Raw genomic sequence first — 18,276 nt, forward strand, 5'->3', positions numbered from 1 at the left:
AGGGATGGAGAGGAGACTAATGTCATCTAGTGGGATATCGAAGGGCTGTGACAGGAGCCCTTCAAGTCTATATTAATCTATCTATTCCTTCTCTAGAAGTTCGACCGGGTTGTGTTCCTCCATAGCCGGTACCAACCGCGACACAATAGCCCATACTCGCTCCTTCTTCTGCATAGTATAAGGGCAGAGGACCCAAGAGTATCCTGCCATCAAAGACTTGCGATACTCTTCCATAACTTCAGGATCATCCCTCGAGAGCTTTGGTCCACCAAATTCGTGCAACTTGGCGAGGTAGTGGTCGAGTATATCCATCTCGTGCTCCTTGCGATCTTCAATTGTGAGCGCTGTCATGACAAAGTAGGCAACATCTGTGAAGCACGATCCGGAGTGGATGATTTGCCAGTCGAGAACCATGGGTGCATCCTTCTCTTCGGACCACGCCATGTTGCCCAGATGTGCGTCTCCGTGAAGAATGCACTGGAACTTTGGATTCCGGGTGGCGAACCACTTCTCTATGGCGGCTGTCATCTTTTTCTGGTCCTTCATGTACTCGGGCACAGGAGGCCGATCTTCAGCCAGCACAATCGCATCCCACATTGCGCAGAGTCCTAGCACTGAGGTTTCGTAGTGACTGTCCAACCAGGGGACGCTAGTGGCGTCGAATCCCCAGGTGCCAGCGTGCAGGGCGGCAAAGTCCTCGACGACCTTCTTGACACGGTGAACGGGCCATGTGTCGACGGGGTCGGCAAATGAATAGCCTGCAGCACCGATGTCCTCCATAATCAGGACGGCGTTCTCTGAGTTCTTCTCAGCCCACAGCTTCTTTGGCACATTGAGATGAGGTACTCGAGGTGCTAGGTTGTTGTAAAAGTCAACCTCGCGAGTGTAGAGCGACAAGATGAAGGGGAACTGCGACAGCATAGTAGGGTTGAAGCCACCCTTGACGCAGACGTTTAGCTTCTTCTCGTCATCATCCTCGGGTGTGGCGGTCACGAGCACCAAGGTTGCAGTGCCAGCGACGGTCTTGTTCACTTCAATCTTGGCATTTTTGAGACCAATCTTGGGGGAGAGCCATTCGGCAGTAATGTCCTCGGGAAGACGGGGGAGAGCTTCGGTAGTTGCCATTGTTATTTCTGTTGGTTTGTCTTGGGAGCAGGTGATCGTCATGTAATGTGTGCAAGAAGCAAGTAATGAGGAGAATTGTGTGGGCTAGTGAAGGAAAGGGGCTCTTGTTATAGGATAAGACGGGGGATTCCCAACCCCCGGTTTCCCTGACCCCTGAGCAGTTGGTTTACGTATTTGGCTGTTGGTTCTTACATGTCAACTTCGATAGTTGATTCAACTGATCAAGGCCAATAAGTGTACCTTGCTGTTCTCCGGAGACCGGGGTGGAGGTTAGAAACCACTAAGCGGAACCGAAGATAAAAAGGCCAGGGTTCCTGATCCATCGGCTCGTCTCTCTCCCGTTTAGGTATAACCTGTCCCGACTCCATGCGCTACGTGGTCAAGGCTTGAAGAAACCGGGGTGAACCAACAGACACAACGCAGCCGTAACACAACTAAAAGCTGGGACTACGAGTGGAAATCAGCCGAGAACGTTGTCCTAGCCTCTTGGTGAGGCTGGTCATCTCGGCTATTCTGATCCCCCCTGATGAGAGATGTAACGCCCGCCTTTAGGAATGGGTGATTCCCGTTGTGTAAGCGGGACAAGCCGGCGGTTTAGCTTAGCCAGCGCCTCGTCTCGCATTTGACCCATATCATTAACCGTATACGACCGGGGAGCAGTCAATTCGAGTCACGATTATAATCCATTGTATTTTGTAACCTCGAATACCAGGTCCGCAACTTGTGGTATTCGTGGCGGGAGCGATACCTCTTGGCAATATTCATCATGTCCAAGTATGGACTTGAGATAGCTTCTTCTCTGCTGAATTGAGCCAAGCACGCCTTATAACTAACAAGGCATTTGTCCCGAAAACCCAACATCGAGCCCAGTATGATCCCCGTCCTGATCGGCGCCTTACCCATGAGGCTTTCCCCAAGGTCACTCCATGCCCCTGTTTCACGTATTCTTCATCAGCTCATTGTCAGCCACCGTTCTTTTTTCTTGTCTTTGCTTTTTGTTTTGTCTAGTTTGCATTAGCCCAGAATGAAACAGCACAAGACCAGCTAGTTGAAATAGTCGCCAACGTCGCAGTACTAGGTAGCAGGGGAATCCTAGATCACCCCATAAAATCACGGAACCTCGAAGGGCTTCGGGACAGGATTACAATTGTAAAAGTGGCATAAATACTCGTACCTTATAATCTGACGAGAAGGGAATCAGGGATTAGCTGCTTGTCGCAATCTATCTTGCATAGCTTTCTGTCCGTTGAGAAACCTCTCTCTTGGCTGCACCCAACACAACGGTATGATCCTTGCAGCTCTGTACCAGACCATCGTTTTGCAACCCTCCCGACATGAACCCACAACCCGGCGGATCACTGCTACGCTACGGCTACCAGTATAAAATTTTCGGGGCAAGGGACCAGGGCCCTGGGCCCGGATGAACTAGTAGTGTTTCCGGAGGATAAAGGGGAGATGGCGAGTCTCTCGCCTGTTGTCGATCAACGGTGCGTTGAAGTTATTCTTGGCCATCGGCTGGTCTAAATAAGCCAGCGCCGTCCCGCGCCGGCTCATCAATTGCGGCTACCTATCTTTTGATCATTGTTATCTTTTTTTCCAAACGAAACGGCTTGCCGTTGTCCATTCTCTGTAAGCGAAGCACCTTTTCCTTTCCTGCAAGGCGACGAACTAAACCGTTTACTACGCAGACAATCATGGCCACACGCGACACTCTTTCTCCGGTGATGGCCGCCTTCATTGGCATCGACGTCTTCGTGGTCCTCGCGCGACTCGGCGTGCGCATCAAGTTGACCACACTCGGTTACGACGACTATGTCATTGCAGTAGCACTTGTAGGATTCATTCTCATGTGTTCCTTCTGCTTCATGTCTCTCTCATACGGCTTCGGCGAAACCGACCCCCTCGTCATCGCCAAACTCGACAACTACAATGTCATGGAGGCCTCGAGGTACTTCACCATCGCCCAGATCACCTACGTCGCCGGTTTCCCCATCGTTCGAATCAGCGTGGCATTGGTCTTGCACCGAATCGTCCAGGGATGGCCTCGCACCCAGCGTTTGCTTGTAGTATCCATGGTCTTTGTCGGTGTCTACGCCCTAGGCTGCCTTCTGGTCGATGTCCTGCAGTGCATCCCGCTGAAGGCAGTCTGGGGAGATGGCACTGGGAGGTGTCTTAGTTCGTCGCAACTAGCAGGGCTGGGCTTTGCTGTGTCGGCGCTGGACATAGCATCTGCGCTATTCTATGCCGTGCTTCCTGTCTTCTTGCTCAAGGGCTTGCAGATGGGAACAAGGACCAAGGTCGCCATTATTATCTTGCTGGGTCTCGGCGCCGGAACTGTTATTGTCAGCATTGTGCGGCTCAAGAGCTTGATCCAAATCGTCGGGTCCAAGGACATTGCCGCTGCATTGGACCTCCAGCTCGAATCGTTCATCTAGTGCGTCTTTCTCCAACCCTTTCTCTCCAAGACAACTTCAAGTTCAGCCTTACTGACTATAACCTCAGCTCTGTCCTCGAGTTCGGCCTATCCATCTTGACCGCCTCACTGGTGGCCTTCCGTCCCCTCATCAAATACTTGCCGTTTGGCAGCCATGGACGCAGTTCCGGCTTCCGAGGGCCCTCTGCCGGGACTGGGCCTTCGGGCACCGGTGGTACAAACAATTTTGAAATGGGCCGTCGCAATTATGTCAACGTCCCCGATCCAGCCCGGATGGACTCTGACGACGGGGATAGTCAGCGCAACATCTTGCGAGAAGAGACAAATAGTGCGAAGGATTGGAAGCACTCTCAGACTAACGTCACTGTAACAACCAGGATACACAAGCCATGACAAGATTCGCATCTATCTTGGTAAAATAAAACAAAAAGAGTTAAATACATGCGCCTCCCTCTCGTGACTTGGCCTCTTGGGATCTCCAGGGTCCTTGATCCACCGGCCATTGCCTGGAAGATCCCTAAGGCAAAGCCAAGGTGTGATAATCCCTACTAGAATAGGAGAGGACATGTCTCTAAATCAGAGGTGTGATCTGACTCTGGAAAAGGGGTTGCTATTGGGCGGCTATTTACCTGGATAAATCGCCAAACAGCATCTTTCGTCACCAAAAGCTAGGCAACGTCATCTCTGCGGCACGGTCAAGAACATGGTGTGCTCTTTTTGGAAAGATGTAAGGACCAAGCACTTGGGCTGATGTCACATCAATTCTCAACTCGAGTGCCAGTGGCTTATGGGCGTGTTCATGTGAGGCTTTGCGTGGCGTAACAGGGTAATGATAGACAACATGAGTACGACATGGAGGCGAATTTTCATGACCGAGGCAGTAACTTGGAAAATCGGAGAGTCTTGGGGTGGCACTGATCATCATGAGGTTCGTCTATATAAACCCCGTTGCCTTCCTCGCAAATCAAGAGGTTGACAATTCAAAAACACCACCTACAATCAAAATCACAAAAGGTCACAAAACTCGACAAGACCATCTGCCTCATCTTGAGTAAACATTTACAAACCTCTTACTTACCCAGACCTCAACATGGCTTCCAAGTAAGCCCAAACCAAGACAGATATCTCAATGCTCTACTAACATACCAATAGCTCTAAGCGCCGCTTCTCTCTCAGCGCCCTGTCCCCTGCCTCTACGAGATACAAGCAAGTCATGGGCAACCGGAACGAGCAACGTCGATCCATCGACTCAACAGCTAGCGGCTCTACCCTCGGTGACATGCCTGTCACTGAGGTCGAAAAGCATGTCGTGGATCCGGCCTATCGCTGGACCACTGCCAACAGAATGGGCTAGGGAACTTGAGCTTGAGCATGGGGATTGTACGAGTAGGACACTGCTGAAAAATGGAGGGGTGGAGTATGCAACTGTACATTAGTCTAGCAAAATAGGTTCCGCAATTTGACCGATCGTTTCTTACCTGCATTAGGTGCCTCTTTGTCGGGACGCCCGGGAGTCCAATAACCATACGCCTCTGGCCTTGGCTCTGCGTTTGATGAGACATGCCCTGGGCAGGGGTAAGCGTATACCACGAGGCGTCAACTAAAAACATGGCTTGAGTGTGTTTGTCAGTGCAAGTGTGTCAACGATGTCTATGATGAGACTTCGTAGCTATCATTGGAATGGGCATCCAAGAGTACATATGTCCTGATTCATAAATGAACAATCATGATAGAACAACATGTTGAATCTAGGCTATTCATCTAAGCTTTTACATCAAGCTTTATGGTATCTAACACAGCATTTACTTGGACACAGGCTCAGGCTTGGATCCATAAGGAATCATCCTCACCATGTGCCTCCTCTCACTATCCTGGAAATCCGGCACAGCAGAGTGTCCCGCCGACCTCTGATCCCAGATAACAACTGTCCCCTTTTCCCACTTTACGCGGCAGCTAAAGTCCAAGCTGCGAATGTGGTTGTGTAGGAACGATAGTAGGTGCTGTGACTCCTCGGGCAGGAAACCCTCGACCTGACGGGCGATGGTCGGGTTGACAAAGAGTGCGGGCTTTCCGGTTACGGGATGCTTGATCACGAGGGGATGAGTCGTGTTAATGGCTTCTGCGAGGGCGCGCTCGGTGCCGACTCTTCTGACTTCACCTTCAGAGGCGGAAGTGTGCTGGAGTTTTAGGGATAGGAGAGTCTCCCTGAAGGCGGGGGAGAGAGCCTCGTAGGCGTGTGTGAGAGATGTAAAAGCAGTGTCGCCACCACCAGACTGGGGGATTTCTAGGACCCAGAAGAAGGTGGTTGAGGGGACGTTGGGGGTAAAGGTCTGGTCGATGTGCCAGAGGTCGTAGGTTGTGCGAGGACCAAGTAGGCTTCTCAAGTTGCCGCTGGGCTTTGTTAGATGCCGAACGTAGATATGTGATGATGATAAACTCACGACTTCTCATCAGCATAGACCACGTGGAATTCAGGACCAGTTCCCTTGGGATAGCCCATGGTGGGATGTAAATGAAGAGGGCCATAATGCTTCACAATCTCACGCTGTCGGTCAAACCCAACATCGGCAAAATCCTGGTCTCTCTGATGACATTATTAGCTGGCGTGCAAGCGTAGGAGCAATTCATCTTCTCACAAAAACAACAACACCTCTCTCAGCTGCCAGAAGAGCAATCTCATCAAGACCCTCGCTGCTCAGCTTGCTAATCTGCACACCCCGGATCTCAGTGCCAATGCGGGGGGTAATGTCGGTGACAGTAGCGCCGGCCTTCAGAAGAGAGGGCTTAGCGGGATCTGCGCGGAGCCCCGGCTCGTCGCCGTCGAACAAGGGTACGGCTAGAGGGGCGACATAGCCGTCGGACCTGGTGGGGAGGTAGGCAGGGTAAAGAGGTTCAGACATGGTGAATAATGGCGGTTGAATATTGTTTGACTCAAGATCTGTCTGAGAATCGCATGCTGTTTAATGCAAATGAATCCTCTTGTTAAACCGGTCGCTTATCTCCGCCGTCGGATCCAGTAACCGTCGACCTATACCAGAACGGATAACGTTGGCTGTCGTCATCGGCCGCCAAGACGTCCTACGCAGCGCTAGACGGGGTAAAATCTATCATCATTTCAAGGGTTGAAGACGACATCGACTCTCCATCGGAAGCATGCAACCGCCCCTCGGAGCTGTCCAATGGAATTGCTTCTGATTCAACGCTTGGAGTCTCTTGTGGATCAGTTCTACGGGAGTTTGGACCCTGTAGGATACAGCGATTGTGCAGCAAATCCGCTGCTGGGTCGGTCGACTACAGTCATTTCTGCCCCCGTTGCGGAATCGTCAAGACTGATCTCGTCATAATAGCTTCGACATAGAAAGTGATTAGTTGGGGAAATTAGCGAGACCATGCCTACAAGCTTTTACTCCCCTTGTCCAGATGAATAAGACGCCATGTAAAAAAACATTTATATCGTCCGTGAACTTAAATACGGGCTTTTCACCTTGCGCCTGCTCTTGAAGTTGATCAGTTCAAGCCGCGATTGTTCTCTGGTGATATCTTGACTGTTTTGCCCAACATGTCGCCGACTACCAGTCTCAAGAATGACTCGACGTCTGATGAGCGACCAGCTGTCGCCTTTGTCGAGTCGACATCATGGCTTGCAAAGGTGCATCCTTACTTTAAGGATCCCTCGCATGTGTTGGTCTTGAAGCTCGATGTTCTCCTCCTTGTATGGGCATTCATTGCCGGATTATTCAAGGTAAGCTACCACAACAATGCCCATCTCAATCTCACCAACTGACAAATCCCAGGACATGGATCAATCTGCTACAACCGCAGCCTACGTCTCCGGCATGAAAGAAGATCTCTCCCTCTTCGGCAACGAGCTCGTCGAGTTCACCACCTACTTCTCCATCGGCTATGCCATCTTCATCGTGCCCTCCCAGCTGATCCAGACCCGTGTCCGCCCCTCGCTTTTCCTCCCCGTGTGCGAGATCATCTGGGGCTTGTTCACCCTGTTCACGTATAAGGCTGGTAACGCAAAGACCATCTTTGCGCTGCGCTTCTTTCTCGGCGTGTTTGAGTCGACGTCTTGGCCTGGCATTGTGAACTTGATTTTCAACTGGTACTTATAAGATCCAAAGAAAATTTGATTGGTAATTTCTAACATGATATAGGTATCGTCCTGAGGAGCTTGGCAAGCGCTTGGCAATCTTTGGTGTCAGCGGTGTCGCGGGAAACATGTTCCTCGGTATCGTCCAAGCAGCTCTGTACAAGAACCTGAACGGTCACCTCGGCCTCGCAGGCTGGCAGTGGCTCTTCATCGTCTCCGGCGCTATGACCATCCTCTGGGGTCTCGTTGGTCTCGTCATCATCCCCGACTCGCCAGCCATCACCCGAGCGCTGTACCTTACTGAAGAAGAGAGGGAGTTGTCTCGACAGCGGATGGCTGACAGTGGGACAAAGACGTCCAAGCTGATCCCGTTCAAGACACTGGTTGAGAAGCTGAAGCTACTTGTCAAGAGCCCTCTCTCATATCTCTTCCTTGCTGCGTATCTTCAGTTTGCCTGGAGTCAGCGCGCCAACGCATACTTCCTTCTCTTCCTCAAGGGTCTCACAAACGCGGACGGAACCCCACGATACTCGGTCTACACGGTCAACCTGATTCCCCTCGGTGGATACGCCATCAGCATCGTCTGCAATATCGGCCTGAATGCCCTGAGTGATTGGAAGGCTTGGCGATGGCAGGTCAGTATCGGCGCTGCAACGCTCCAACTCGTTGCAACTTCGGTCTTGTCAGGCTGGCCCGACTCCTGGCAGACCATCATGGCCTTTTACTTCTTGACATTTGCCACGGCGGCTTGGGGATATGCGCTCATTGCCTGGCTGGCCGAGATCCTCCGCAAGGAGCCCGAAGTCCGGTCCATCCTCGTCGCCATGGCCGTCACGCTAGTCTACGTTGGCCACGCCACAATTCCACTCCGTGCCTGGAGAGTCGCTGACTCCCCCAAATATCCCATTGGTTTCCCTCTGGCTGCAGCCTTCAGCGTTGGAAGCATTGTCGCCATTATGGGAATGTGGTTCTATGTGCGAAAGTACCCTGAGATTGAGGACTGGGGTCTGGATAGAGAGGCTGGTAAGGATAGGGCTGTTGAGGAGATTGTTTCCAGTGGTGAGGACCAGAAGGAGCCTACGGGGAGGACTGCTCGGGTTTGAGGCAAGCAAAATACTAGAGAGTTATCTTCACCTTGAGGGTACATTGCTATTGTCCAATAATTATTATTTGAACTATCTAGTTTCGTACATTGTCTATTATTTTCCCTGACCATATTCACTGCCTTCTAGTCCTGGCTGCTTAGCCTTTGTTTCTATTATCTAGCTTTGAATTGAAAAAGTAGGCACGCGGTATGTTACTGAAACTCTTGTTATCCTCTTGTTGTTATACCACAGAAAGCCGGTTTGTCTTGGTTACCTTTTGTCGTCAGGTCCTGTGGGCAGTTCCGGTGGTGGTTCTCGACCAGCCTCGACTGTGAATTATTTGTTGGCCCTAGGGTCAGCTAATGTAGCCACTACCGCAAAGTGAGCTACCTGTCAGAGACTGCAGTGGCTTGCAAGGGTATTGGCCTCACCGGCTTGTATCTGCTGCATCGAAACGGTAGGCTGGCACAAAAGGCCTGGTTCAGCGAATAGCTATTGAGTCGTTACCTCCTCTGGCTACCGGGGCATCATCACGACCCTTGCCCGTCGGCAATCGTCATAACCTTGGACATCCCCTCCAGGTCAGCCTCATCCAGGCGATCCCGGTAATCCTCACAGTCTCCCGGCCTGTCACTACACTGCGGGTCAAACACAATGGGGTCATCTTTCGGCACCGTCCCCGTAACCTTCCGCCATGCCTCCTTGAGATCATGCAGCCCAGACACAGACGTTCGGACCTTCACCTTGCCTAGGAACTGCCCGTTATCCCTCGGCTGTCTTTTAAGCAACACTGCCGTGCGAATGTAGCTTGGAACTCCAGACTCAGTCGCCTCATTTTCAACCAAGTCCCATCTCGCCCCGTTCGCCTGCGACCTCAGCCCCTCACCAAAGTGCTTATCCCCCACCACCTTGATTGCGTCGATCCTCTCTGCCCCGCTATCCGTCTTTGTCCAGGAGTAATTTGGCCCTCCGCTCACAAAAGGAGAAAACCCAGCCGTGACGCCAAGTTCAAAGCCATGGGTACTGCCAACGACGTGGGGGGTTTTGTGATACCATGACGTTCCCATGGGTGAGAGATTCACAACCGAAGGGTCCCAAAACGACCTGCGGCCGCCTTGCGCGCGGTGTTGGGCGGCTCGGTGCTCGGCGTCACCACGGTCTGCGTGGGCGGTGAACTCAACCTCGATGTGTACCTCTCGGAAGCGCTTGCCTGGGATCCGACAGGCTATGTGCCAGTCGAAGACGACGAGAGTGTGCGGGTCCGACGAGGACGCAGAAGTGGTGCCGTGGACGACGATGGGCATGGAGCCGTTGACGGCCATGAGAGCTGCGTTGCCTGGTCGGTCGTAGCCAGTGGTCAACTCGCGCTGAGGTATCACATTTCCGTTCTCATCGACATCGTTCTGCAGGCGTAGAGCCGCCTCCTCGGTATTCTCGAGGCTGAGTACGAAGCCGAATTCCGTATCCATTATGACAAGATAGTGTGTTGCTTTAGGAATTCAATGCCGCTGCTCTGATCTGGCTTTGGGTGGATGTGACGAAAGGTCCTTATAAGAAAGGTATGGTCAACGGCAGTTGTTTCTGGTAGGTCTCCTCTCACGTACGTGTATTTCCGTCCCTATAAATACCTCAAGTGCCAGTGATACTTACTATGCATCCTATTCGGCACATGTCAGTGCCGAGTTCTTCAAGACGGCTTACAGCAGATATCCATCGAGGGGGGGACTTGGTCGGGATGACTGCATTACTCGACAAGTATTGATTTCCTTTCATTCATTGTACCAATGCTCGCTTACGAGCAAGCCCAATCCAGTGTAAACACGTCCGGTTCAGGGATGGATCTTGGCACCGTATCACACATGTACTATTCCAGCATCACAAATCACACACCCCCTCCATCTCGCATGCTCAACTTGCCCGGACGGGCTGAGTGCTAAGCCAGCACGCCACGAGCATCTCTCGGGCTCACCTGCCCCCTAACTGGCCTTGGGACCCCACGTCGCTGCAGTGGCTTGTTAATGCCTAGATGGCTGCCGTGAGGTTGGATGGGTGTGTCGCCTGCCTGACTGGCTTTGAATTTGGAGTCCTGGGACTGGAGCCATGGACTTTGTCTCACGACTGCTGAATTCGACGCGTAAATAAGGTCAACTGCACATTCCTGCGAATTGCTTCGCGTTTGCATGCGTGTAAGGTCCCAACTAAATTATGCAATAGACAATGATCATACGTTTATGCCTGTAGGGACAATATCCCTTGAAGGCCGGTTCCCACAAGACCACACTGGAAAATAAAGCAATCGCATTGTTAGCACTAGAAAGGACTCGAGTAAAAAAAGGAACTGCTGGTCTTTATGCGCAGTCCATCCACTGCTCTTCTTACTTAGAGCTGACGCCCCTCTTAACCTCACGGTCCACGAAGTCAATCACCTGCTTAATGTCCCCTTCATCCAACACCAAGCTGGCATCTACCCACCCACTCTGCGGCGCATCTGGCTTGGTGGCCAAGTTCTGCATCCCTTGAAACAGGCTATCCATTCTCTCGGCCTTCTTTATCCACGCCCTCTTCTCCGGGTTCGACTTAAAGTGCACTTCATGGCACCAAATGACCAAGGCAGCGAACCCAGCTGCCAGCGCCGTGGCGGCCGAGCTGCCTTTTCTGTTGCCAATGCCCTTAATCTCCTCTCCCGGAAAGAGATAGTCGACCAGCCCCTGGTTCACAAAGCTGGAGCTGTGCCCGGTTTCCGTCGCCGAGCCCACGACTTTAATGTTCGCGCCGGCGTTTGCCGGATACAGCGACTTCCTCGAGCCGTACATGCCTTGGTCCGCTGCGGCGCAATACAGAATGATGTGCTCGTTGGCAGCTGACTGAAGTTCCTGGGTAAGGCGTTCGAGATGCGCCTGGTTTTGCGTGGTGGCGATGAAACTCCAGCTCATTGAGATGATATCGACCTTTTGCTCCCGGGCCCATTTGATTGCCTACTCGATGCCCATGTCAAAACGACTCGAAATTGTACATAAAAGAGGAAGCACCCACCGAGGCAGCCTCGTCGGCTGTAGAGATCCAATCCTTCCTATTGGCATTGTCAATTAGCTTCCCAGGCTCGTCCCGCAAGATTACTCTGTTGAGAGACTCGAGCTTGGCGACATATAAGTCGACGTGTGGACAAGCTGTCGCGATGAGGCGAGCCATTGTGGTGCCGTGGCCTTCAGCCGACTGGTAGAAAGGCACCCGGCTGCTTGTAGGCTTCTCAGTTGGCCAGCCGGCCTTGACTTTGTCCTTGAGATCTCCCAGGTGAACATCGACACCGTCGTCGATTAAGCCCACCTTGACTCTGGCTCCTCTGTCGCTACGCTGGACGTGATCCGAGACGAATCTCTCGAGGCTCTCTACCCATTGATGTGGCTTGCTGCAGTGTTGGAATGTAATGATCAGTTGAGCGATCTCTGACATGGATTTTGTTTTGGAATACTCACCACGACGAGTCATCGTATTTGTCAGACGACTTCTTCGTCAGCTTGTGTCCAGATCCTGTTACCGGCTGATCTATCTTGGACTCGGCCCGGAACCGCAGCGCAACGAAGTTGGTAGTGGATTCCAGGACACCCAATGACTGAATGCCCCATTGCTGCAATTCTGAAATATCTATTTCGTCAGTGGGTGCTTTCTTCTGATCTTGTGGCTGCTGCTGCAGCCCGAGTCGGTTTATGATGTCTTGAAGATTGGCCTCTTTCCTCTGCAAAAGCATCGTGACCCCGGCCGTTAACTTCGTCCCAATTGCTTCCCCTTTTGCCATTGCCGCTTCCGCCCATTCAAGCCTCGCTTGCCAAAGCTGCTTATCTTGTGAGGGCTCCAACGGAGATTGTACCTCCTGGAGATGTTGGCGGGCGTTGTCTGAGTAAGACTTGTACTGCCCCATGATAGTTTGATGTTGCATTTGCCCCATGGCCATAATCTTTAGTTTCCGAACGACCTCAATACTTGCTCGCAGGTCCCTCTTGAATGCCCCCACGGCCGCGAGGTGGTTGGAGTAGCTTTCCAATCCCTTTTGAAGCAAGATACATTAGTCTCACGTCGTACAGGCGACGATAATAGGACTCACCACTTTTGACTGGACATGGACCGATCTCAGCTGTAGTAAGTTGGAGAGGCCGTTGCTGCCCGCCCAACTACGGAGTACGGCATTATTTCCAGTAGCGTAAAGCCAAAGTCCCGTAACCCTTGGAGTACTCCTGATAACAACGTCTGCGCAGAGGTCGGGTTTGTTCCAGTCAAGATAGCGAATATCAAACGGGCGGAGACAGTTTTCGATGAAATCATCGCTACATGGCGTCTTTGTGTTGTCTCGCACTTTCAGCTTCAAGATGCGCTTGACATTCTTCTTCTTGAGCATCTCGAAGATCCTGGACAGAGCGATTCTAGCATCTTCAACTTGGATGGTATCGTTGCTGGCAGCACTCCCCTTGCTGTCCGTAGGGTCGATACTGAGATCTACTTGAGCCAGGGTAGTGCCGCAGTTGAAGAACGGGTACATATTGTCACTGTCGAGCCCGCTCAAGGGGCGTTCTGGACGAAATACTGAGTCCTTCCCCTTCAAATCTGAATGACGTTAGCTTTTCTTTTGCAGTCCTACAGCCACGGTCTGAAATTACCACTTACGGGTCTTGTCGCCGAAGAAGCAGTCGCACGCTTCCTCAAAGCCCCCAAGATCGAATGCGCTCTCAACCAAGTACCTCTCAATCTCCTCATCCAAGTCGTTCGAAGGGACTGTTTTGCATTTTTGCTTCCCTGTATCTCCCAAGCCCCGTATCGAGTCATCTTTGTCCATAAGAGTGAGACTTGATTTGTTTGTGGGCGCAGCCGGTCGCACTGGCTCACGGGATTGTTTGTGGAGGAGATATGGGGAGAGGTCTTCCTTGTTCTTGCTTCTCAAGGCTTTCGGGTTTTTGACAATCAAGGCAACGATATCCTTCATAACTCGCCCTTTGCTTCTATCCATCTGGGCCTGTATAGCTTGGCACTTTTCGCACGGCCGTGGATTCGCCCCGCAAACCTGTTTCCTGTAGGCGAAACGGTTGGGACCTACGGCGTCGTGGAGCGGCGTGTTGCCATCGATGCTGCAGACGGCAACAACCGCTTGCGCTGACGCCAACGTAATAAGGTCCTTAGTGATACTCAGTTCCTTTTTTATGGCCATGTGCAGACAGTTTTCATTGTCCTTGTTCTGCATCGAGATGGCTTCCGAGGCGTACTTCTTTCCTTCGGGCGAGTCCTTCTCGGCGGCACGACACATGGCGAGGATGATCTCCCCAATCCCTGTTTCGGAGGATTTGGCGCAACTGATGAGCATGTGAATAGGTGTTGACTTTTTCTCCGTGTCTCGCAAAGACAGCATCTTTGGGTCCATAGAAGTCGCTATCTCAGCCAAGAGTCCTGCGGCCTTGAACTTTGGGTCGGATTCTCGAATGCGTTCGAACTTGATCTTGTGTGCGATCCAGTGGAGGATGGTTCGTTCTTCATCTTCCACTCCATACTTGCACGCCGTAATCTGGTCAAAAAATGTCTTCAGCAGATCCTGCTTGAGACGTTCAATGGTGGTGCTAGTGCCGGCACTCGAGATCTTGTTCATGACATGGTCAAACAAATCTTCACGTCGTTGAGCCGTCGTGATCTCCGGCACTGCCTTTGGCGAGACATCATGGTTGAAGGATGGGGGCGCAAAATATTCATCAAAGAAGTGGCTGTTGACGAAATCAGAGGTCGGTAGAGGAGCGGAGGGTCCCTCATCCGTGGGTTGCGCTCCTGTTGCCATCTCTTGATGTCGTATCGTTCAGGTATGACAGTAGACAAGGCAGATAGACTATGAAAGACGCAATGGAGTCCTCAATTAAGATGCTTCGATCGGATGATCAGCCCGCTCTCACAGCCTGGGGCAGGCCAGCAGCACTGAGTGTGATAACCTCGAGCCTCAACGGCCTGCCTCGGCATCCAAACGGGCAGCTGTCCGGTTCCACCGGCGGGCTCTCAGCGAAATCCTGGGAGGGACGCAATGTGACCTGTGAAGCTCGCTTCTTCCATCAACCATGTGCGGCTGAAGCCCACCTGCAGGCTACAGCCAGCTGCCAGTCGTGGTTTCTCCGCAATCATGCTGACATGGGGTGCCCGGAGTAGCTGAAAGATTGTGACAAACGTGCATGTCAGGCCTCAATTTCTTGCTCACAACCACCACAGGGGTCGAGATTATCCTTTGATTGGTGATTCTGGTTCCGTATAGTCACAAGGTTGCGCAAATTGTTTTCTCAATCACATCTCAGCTCTTGGTCACCTACAGTCAGCACAGTTGTCCCAATACGCTTCTCCCGAGTTTTGCCTACATATTCATCCTCTTACTGGCTGCAGGGGTTCGCCCTATTTTCAACCCCCCTCCATCCCTCGGAACTGTCGGACCAAGGAAAAGCCGACGATGAAAACATGTTCCTACGCTTGCAATAACTCTCGATTGCAGGCCGAGCCGATTGCGCGGAGCTCGCATTGTCTATTTGAGGGGGCTTGACAGACCGGTCCCTTCAAGCAAGAGTTGGTCAACCTAATAACCCCCCATTGCCGGCTGTGTACGGCTTCCATAATACCTGACTGGCTTCGGAGTGACCGAGCTGTGAGAAGAAGAGATGAGTTCAAAACTTGGTCTCGTGGCGGATAATTGTAATTTGGTCTGAAAAACACGTCAGTGGCCGGTCTTGGCTGCAGCTTCGGGCATGCACGTTCGTATTATGTATCACTTCAAGTGTTATCAGTTTCCCAAGAACGGCTGATACCTTCCAGCTGGGGAAGTCGGCACCGACGAGGCTACGCCTGGGGTGTAATGAATGTGCTTGCATAACCGGGGAACGCGGAGCCCAGTGATAGTTGGAACCAATGCGTGATACCATGGGGTGGGTGTCTTGAGAAACGTAGTAACGGACAGTCTTATGCGCCACCCTCCAGTCTTCATCACAGTTCTATTCTCAAAGCCGAATACCAGCTGTAGCCCATCAACACAATCGCGCGTCAACTGGTCAGCAAGATTCTTGTTGATCAGAGCCTCGAAATACCGCACCTGAGAAGCTCAAAACACTAAACGCTGGAGTCTTGAGACAGCTAAGATGGACTCCGGCTCGTGGAGCATACCACCCTTCGATCTTATAGATGAAGATCTATTGTTACCCCCGCCCGACGATATACTTCACTTTCCGCTGGGAATTGACACCGAGGGATCTGGCAACACGGGCGCGCCCTCGGAACAATCAGACGAGTTTCCGGATCACAGTCTCTTAGCCGACGCGTCCAAGGTAAGCGAAGGGCCAAACACTACACCAGACGTCAAGTATGTTTGTTTCCCCACAGATGGTTATGTTTCTTCACTGACATCGTAGTGTAGGGCATTCAACATTCAAGGTGTGAGTGGCGAACATGCCTGGTTCGCTAGCTTTTCAATGCCCTGGACAGACACCGATTTCTCCTATTCGGCACCACAGCTATTTGACGATGGTGTGGACGAGACTCGGTTCGATGAAGTAGCAACCAGGCTGCTAGACGAGGCGGTGAAGGAGTTGGAGGATGAGGACGACGACGTAAGTCTCCGGTTCTAGACCATTCACCCACCCCTTCAAGTAGGGGAGAGCTAACCGCATAAGTGTATTCTCGTATTTCTGGCCTGCGATCTCGGTGGGACAATTTTGAAGCGAGTATGTCCAAGTCCTTGCATTTGTGATACGAGTAAACGAAGCTCACATGAAGCTTGACCAGGCTCTTCACCTAGCTGCCAACAGCGAGAGGTCAGAGTACCTTAAAATACTTGATAAGACGCCGCTCTTGGTAAGTCACCCATACACATCCCTAGATACTACCTTAAGATATGGGAGCATACGAATAACTAACACTTTCAAAGATCTTTTTCGCGACGCCACATAGGGCTTCTTTGACTTACCCCTGGCAGTCAACATTATTCCGGCTCCTGCACAGATACTATCTTGGGCGAATCGACGCATGGACTCCCCAACAGATCGACAAGCTGGCGGCTCTTCACGAATCAGTTGCGGCTGACTTTGAGAAGCTTGATGGCAGATTTCGTATCTTTAGCTATTACCAGGACTACCCAATAGACAACGAGTACGAGTTGGTATGTGGCCGTCAACTTGAAACGTACCTTGCTGTGGTAAACGTATTGGTTAACCGCTTCATCAGATAATACCACATCACGCGGCCACATTTGGCTGGAAAGGAGAAACCCAAGTTGCTGCACATCGACATCACAACCTGGTTGGGGATTTCTACGTTCCCCATGACCAGTCAATCCTTCAACGCCTCATCGAGGATACAAGAATAGGTAACACACATCGCCTTCCCGGCAGCTTCCACACTGCAGACCTCCCAACTGACACGGCACTTTGATAGCGCGTCGGCAAGATTACAACGCGTGGCTTCGAGTTTTGACTAAGGAAAGCGGAAACATTGTACCACTGGAGAATTCGGAGCCAGCTTTCAAAAACCTTTGCGAGTGGATGTTATCATCTAACCCGTCACTCAAGAAGTGGGCATATGACACACAAGAGCCTGCCACTGCGGAGGCGGATGCAAAGACCGACTCTCTTACCCCTGAGCGTCAAGAGAGTTCCATTTCGAGAAACCTGCAGTTCCTTTACATCGATTCTGGCAGCGGAAGCTGGGATTACTGCAATCTCCACTCATCCTTCGTCTCGGCTATAGAGTCAAAACAGCAGCCTTCAGGAGGCCGGCGGGATCTATTCCTCAGTCTTTCCGGCTTCTCTGCATCACAAGAACCCATAACCAAAGCTCAGTTGACTGCCAGCCTCTGTGAGCAACTTTTGAGTGGTCGGGCTAGTCTTGTTAATAGCCTCACGCCCTTGTTTAAGGATCTAGACGCCGTTAACGAGACATTCAACACAAGTCTGCAAGAATCCTTCCTGTGGAAATGTCTCAAGACGCTTCTTTGGGCGCATTCCCTCCCAGGGATATGGATCCTTGTCTACGTACCAAGCGACTCCAGGCTGGCCGTGCCGTTCATTGAATTGTACAGCGATCTTCTGACTTGGATGAAAACTTCTGAGCTGCTGGCAAGATTTGCGTTCATCCGCTGTGTGAACGCGTCCAGCGCTATTCTAGGGCCCCAGAATGTCGTCAGCCTCGACGACACAAACGCTGTCCGATGCCTCCGGATGGATTGTCTAGCGCAACTGGAATTGATTGCATTACCGCAATCTCTGAAGAAATTTGTCCGCTCCTGGCCAGCGATCGGGTTTCCTCAGCTTTCTTCACATCCTCTCGACTCACCTCTCTTGCTGAAATTGGCGGAAAGACGTATACTCCAAGTCAATTCATCCACAGACCCAGTAATCTTGGTTCTGAACTCAACACCAACACCGCAGAGAGAATTGGTGAAAGAGGGCCTAAGGTGGCTCATCTACGGGGCTCGACCCCTTACAACTCGTGAATTTGGCATAGCCCTCGCTGGAGTGACGGCAGGCCAAAAGCCCTTCACT

The 18,276-nt window shown here is 51.7% G+C and overlaps 6 protein-coding genes across 6 annotated transcripts; 2 read left to right on the top strand and 4 right to left on the bottom strand.

Annotated features, from left to right (window-relative positions):
• Window positions 1–81: 81 nt before the first annotated feature.
• On the bottom strand, window positions 82–1,125 carry NECHADRAFT_36810 (uncharacterized protein; the record flags this gene model as incomplete). Its single annotated transcript, XM_003052848.1, has 1 exon — window positions 82–1,125. One exon carries the CDS (start codon window positions 1,123–1,125, stop codon window positions 82–84), a length of 1,044 nt encoding a protein of 347 aa, XP_003052894.1.
• Window positions 1,126–2,819: 1,694 nt separating this feature from the next.
• On the top strand, window positions 2,820–3,952 carry NECHADRAFT_77382 (uncharacterized protein; the record flags this gene model as incomplete). Its single annotated transcript, XM_003052388.1, has 2 exons — window positions 2,820–3,559; window positions 3,628–3,952. The coding sequence occupies 2 exons, from the start codon at window positions 2,820–2,822 to the stop codon at window positions 3,950–3,952; spliced, it is 1,065 nt and encodes a 354-aa protein (XP_003052434.1).
• A 1,409-nt stretch (window positions 3,953–5,361) lies between these two features.
• NECHADRAFT_91636 (uncharacterized protein) lies at window positions 5,362–6,459 on the bottom strand (the record flags this gene model as incomplete). Its single annotated transcript, XM_003052849.1, has 3 exons — window positions 5,362–5,950; window positions 6,001–6,143; window positions 6,196–6,459. 3 exons carry the CDS (start codon window positions 6,457–6,459, stop codon window positions 5,362–5,364), a joined length of 996 nt encoding a protein of 331 aa, XP_003052895.1.
• An 897-nt stretch (window positions 6,460–7,356) lies between these two features.
• NECHADRAFT_91637 (uncharacterized protein) lies at window positions 7,357–8,775 on the top strand (the record flags this gene model as incomplete). The annotated part of the gene is made up of 3 exons (XM_003052389.1): window positions 7,357–7,667; window positions 7,720–8,678; window positions 8,720–8,775. The coding sequence occupies 3 exons, from the start codon at window positions 7,357–7,359 to the stop codon at window positions 8,773–8,775; spliced, it is 1,326 nt and encodes a 441-aa protein (XP_003052435.1).
• A 495-nt stretch (window positions 8,776–9,270) lies between these two features.
• On the bottom strand, window positions 9,271–10,209 carry NECHADRAFT_77385 (uncharacterized protein; the record flags this gene model as incomplete). The annotated part of the gene is made up of 1 exon (XM_003052850.1): window positions 9,271–10,209. The coding sequence occupies one exon, from the start codon at window positions 10,207–10,209 to the stop codon at window positions 9,271–9,273; it is 939 nt and encodes a 312-aa protein (XP_003052896.1).
• A 906-nt stretch (window positions 10,210–11,115) lies between these two features.
• On the bottom strand, window positions 11,116–14,549 carry NECHADRAFT_77386 (uncharacterized protein; the record flags this gene model as incomplete). Its single annotated transcript, XM_003052851.1, has 5 exons — window positions 11,116–11,715; window positions 11,774–12,146; window positions 12,214–12,782; window positions 12,840–13,336; window positions 13,397–14,549. The coding sequence occupies 5 exons, from the start codon at window positions 14,547–14,549 to the stop codon at window positions 11,116–11,118; spliced, it is 3,192 nt and encodes a 1,063-aa protein (XP_003052897.1).
• Window positions 14,550–18,276: the final 3,727 nt, after the last annotated feature.

This window comes from Fusarium vanettenii, assembly GCF_000151355.1.
Source record: "Fusarium vanettenii 77-13-4 chromosome 3 genomic scaffold NECHAsca_2_chr3_3_0, whole genome shotgun sequence".
NCBI lineage: Eukaryota > Fungi > Ascomycota > Sordariomycetes > Hypocreales > Nectriaceae > Fusarium > Fusarium vanettenii.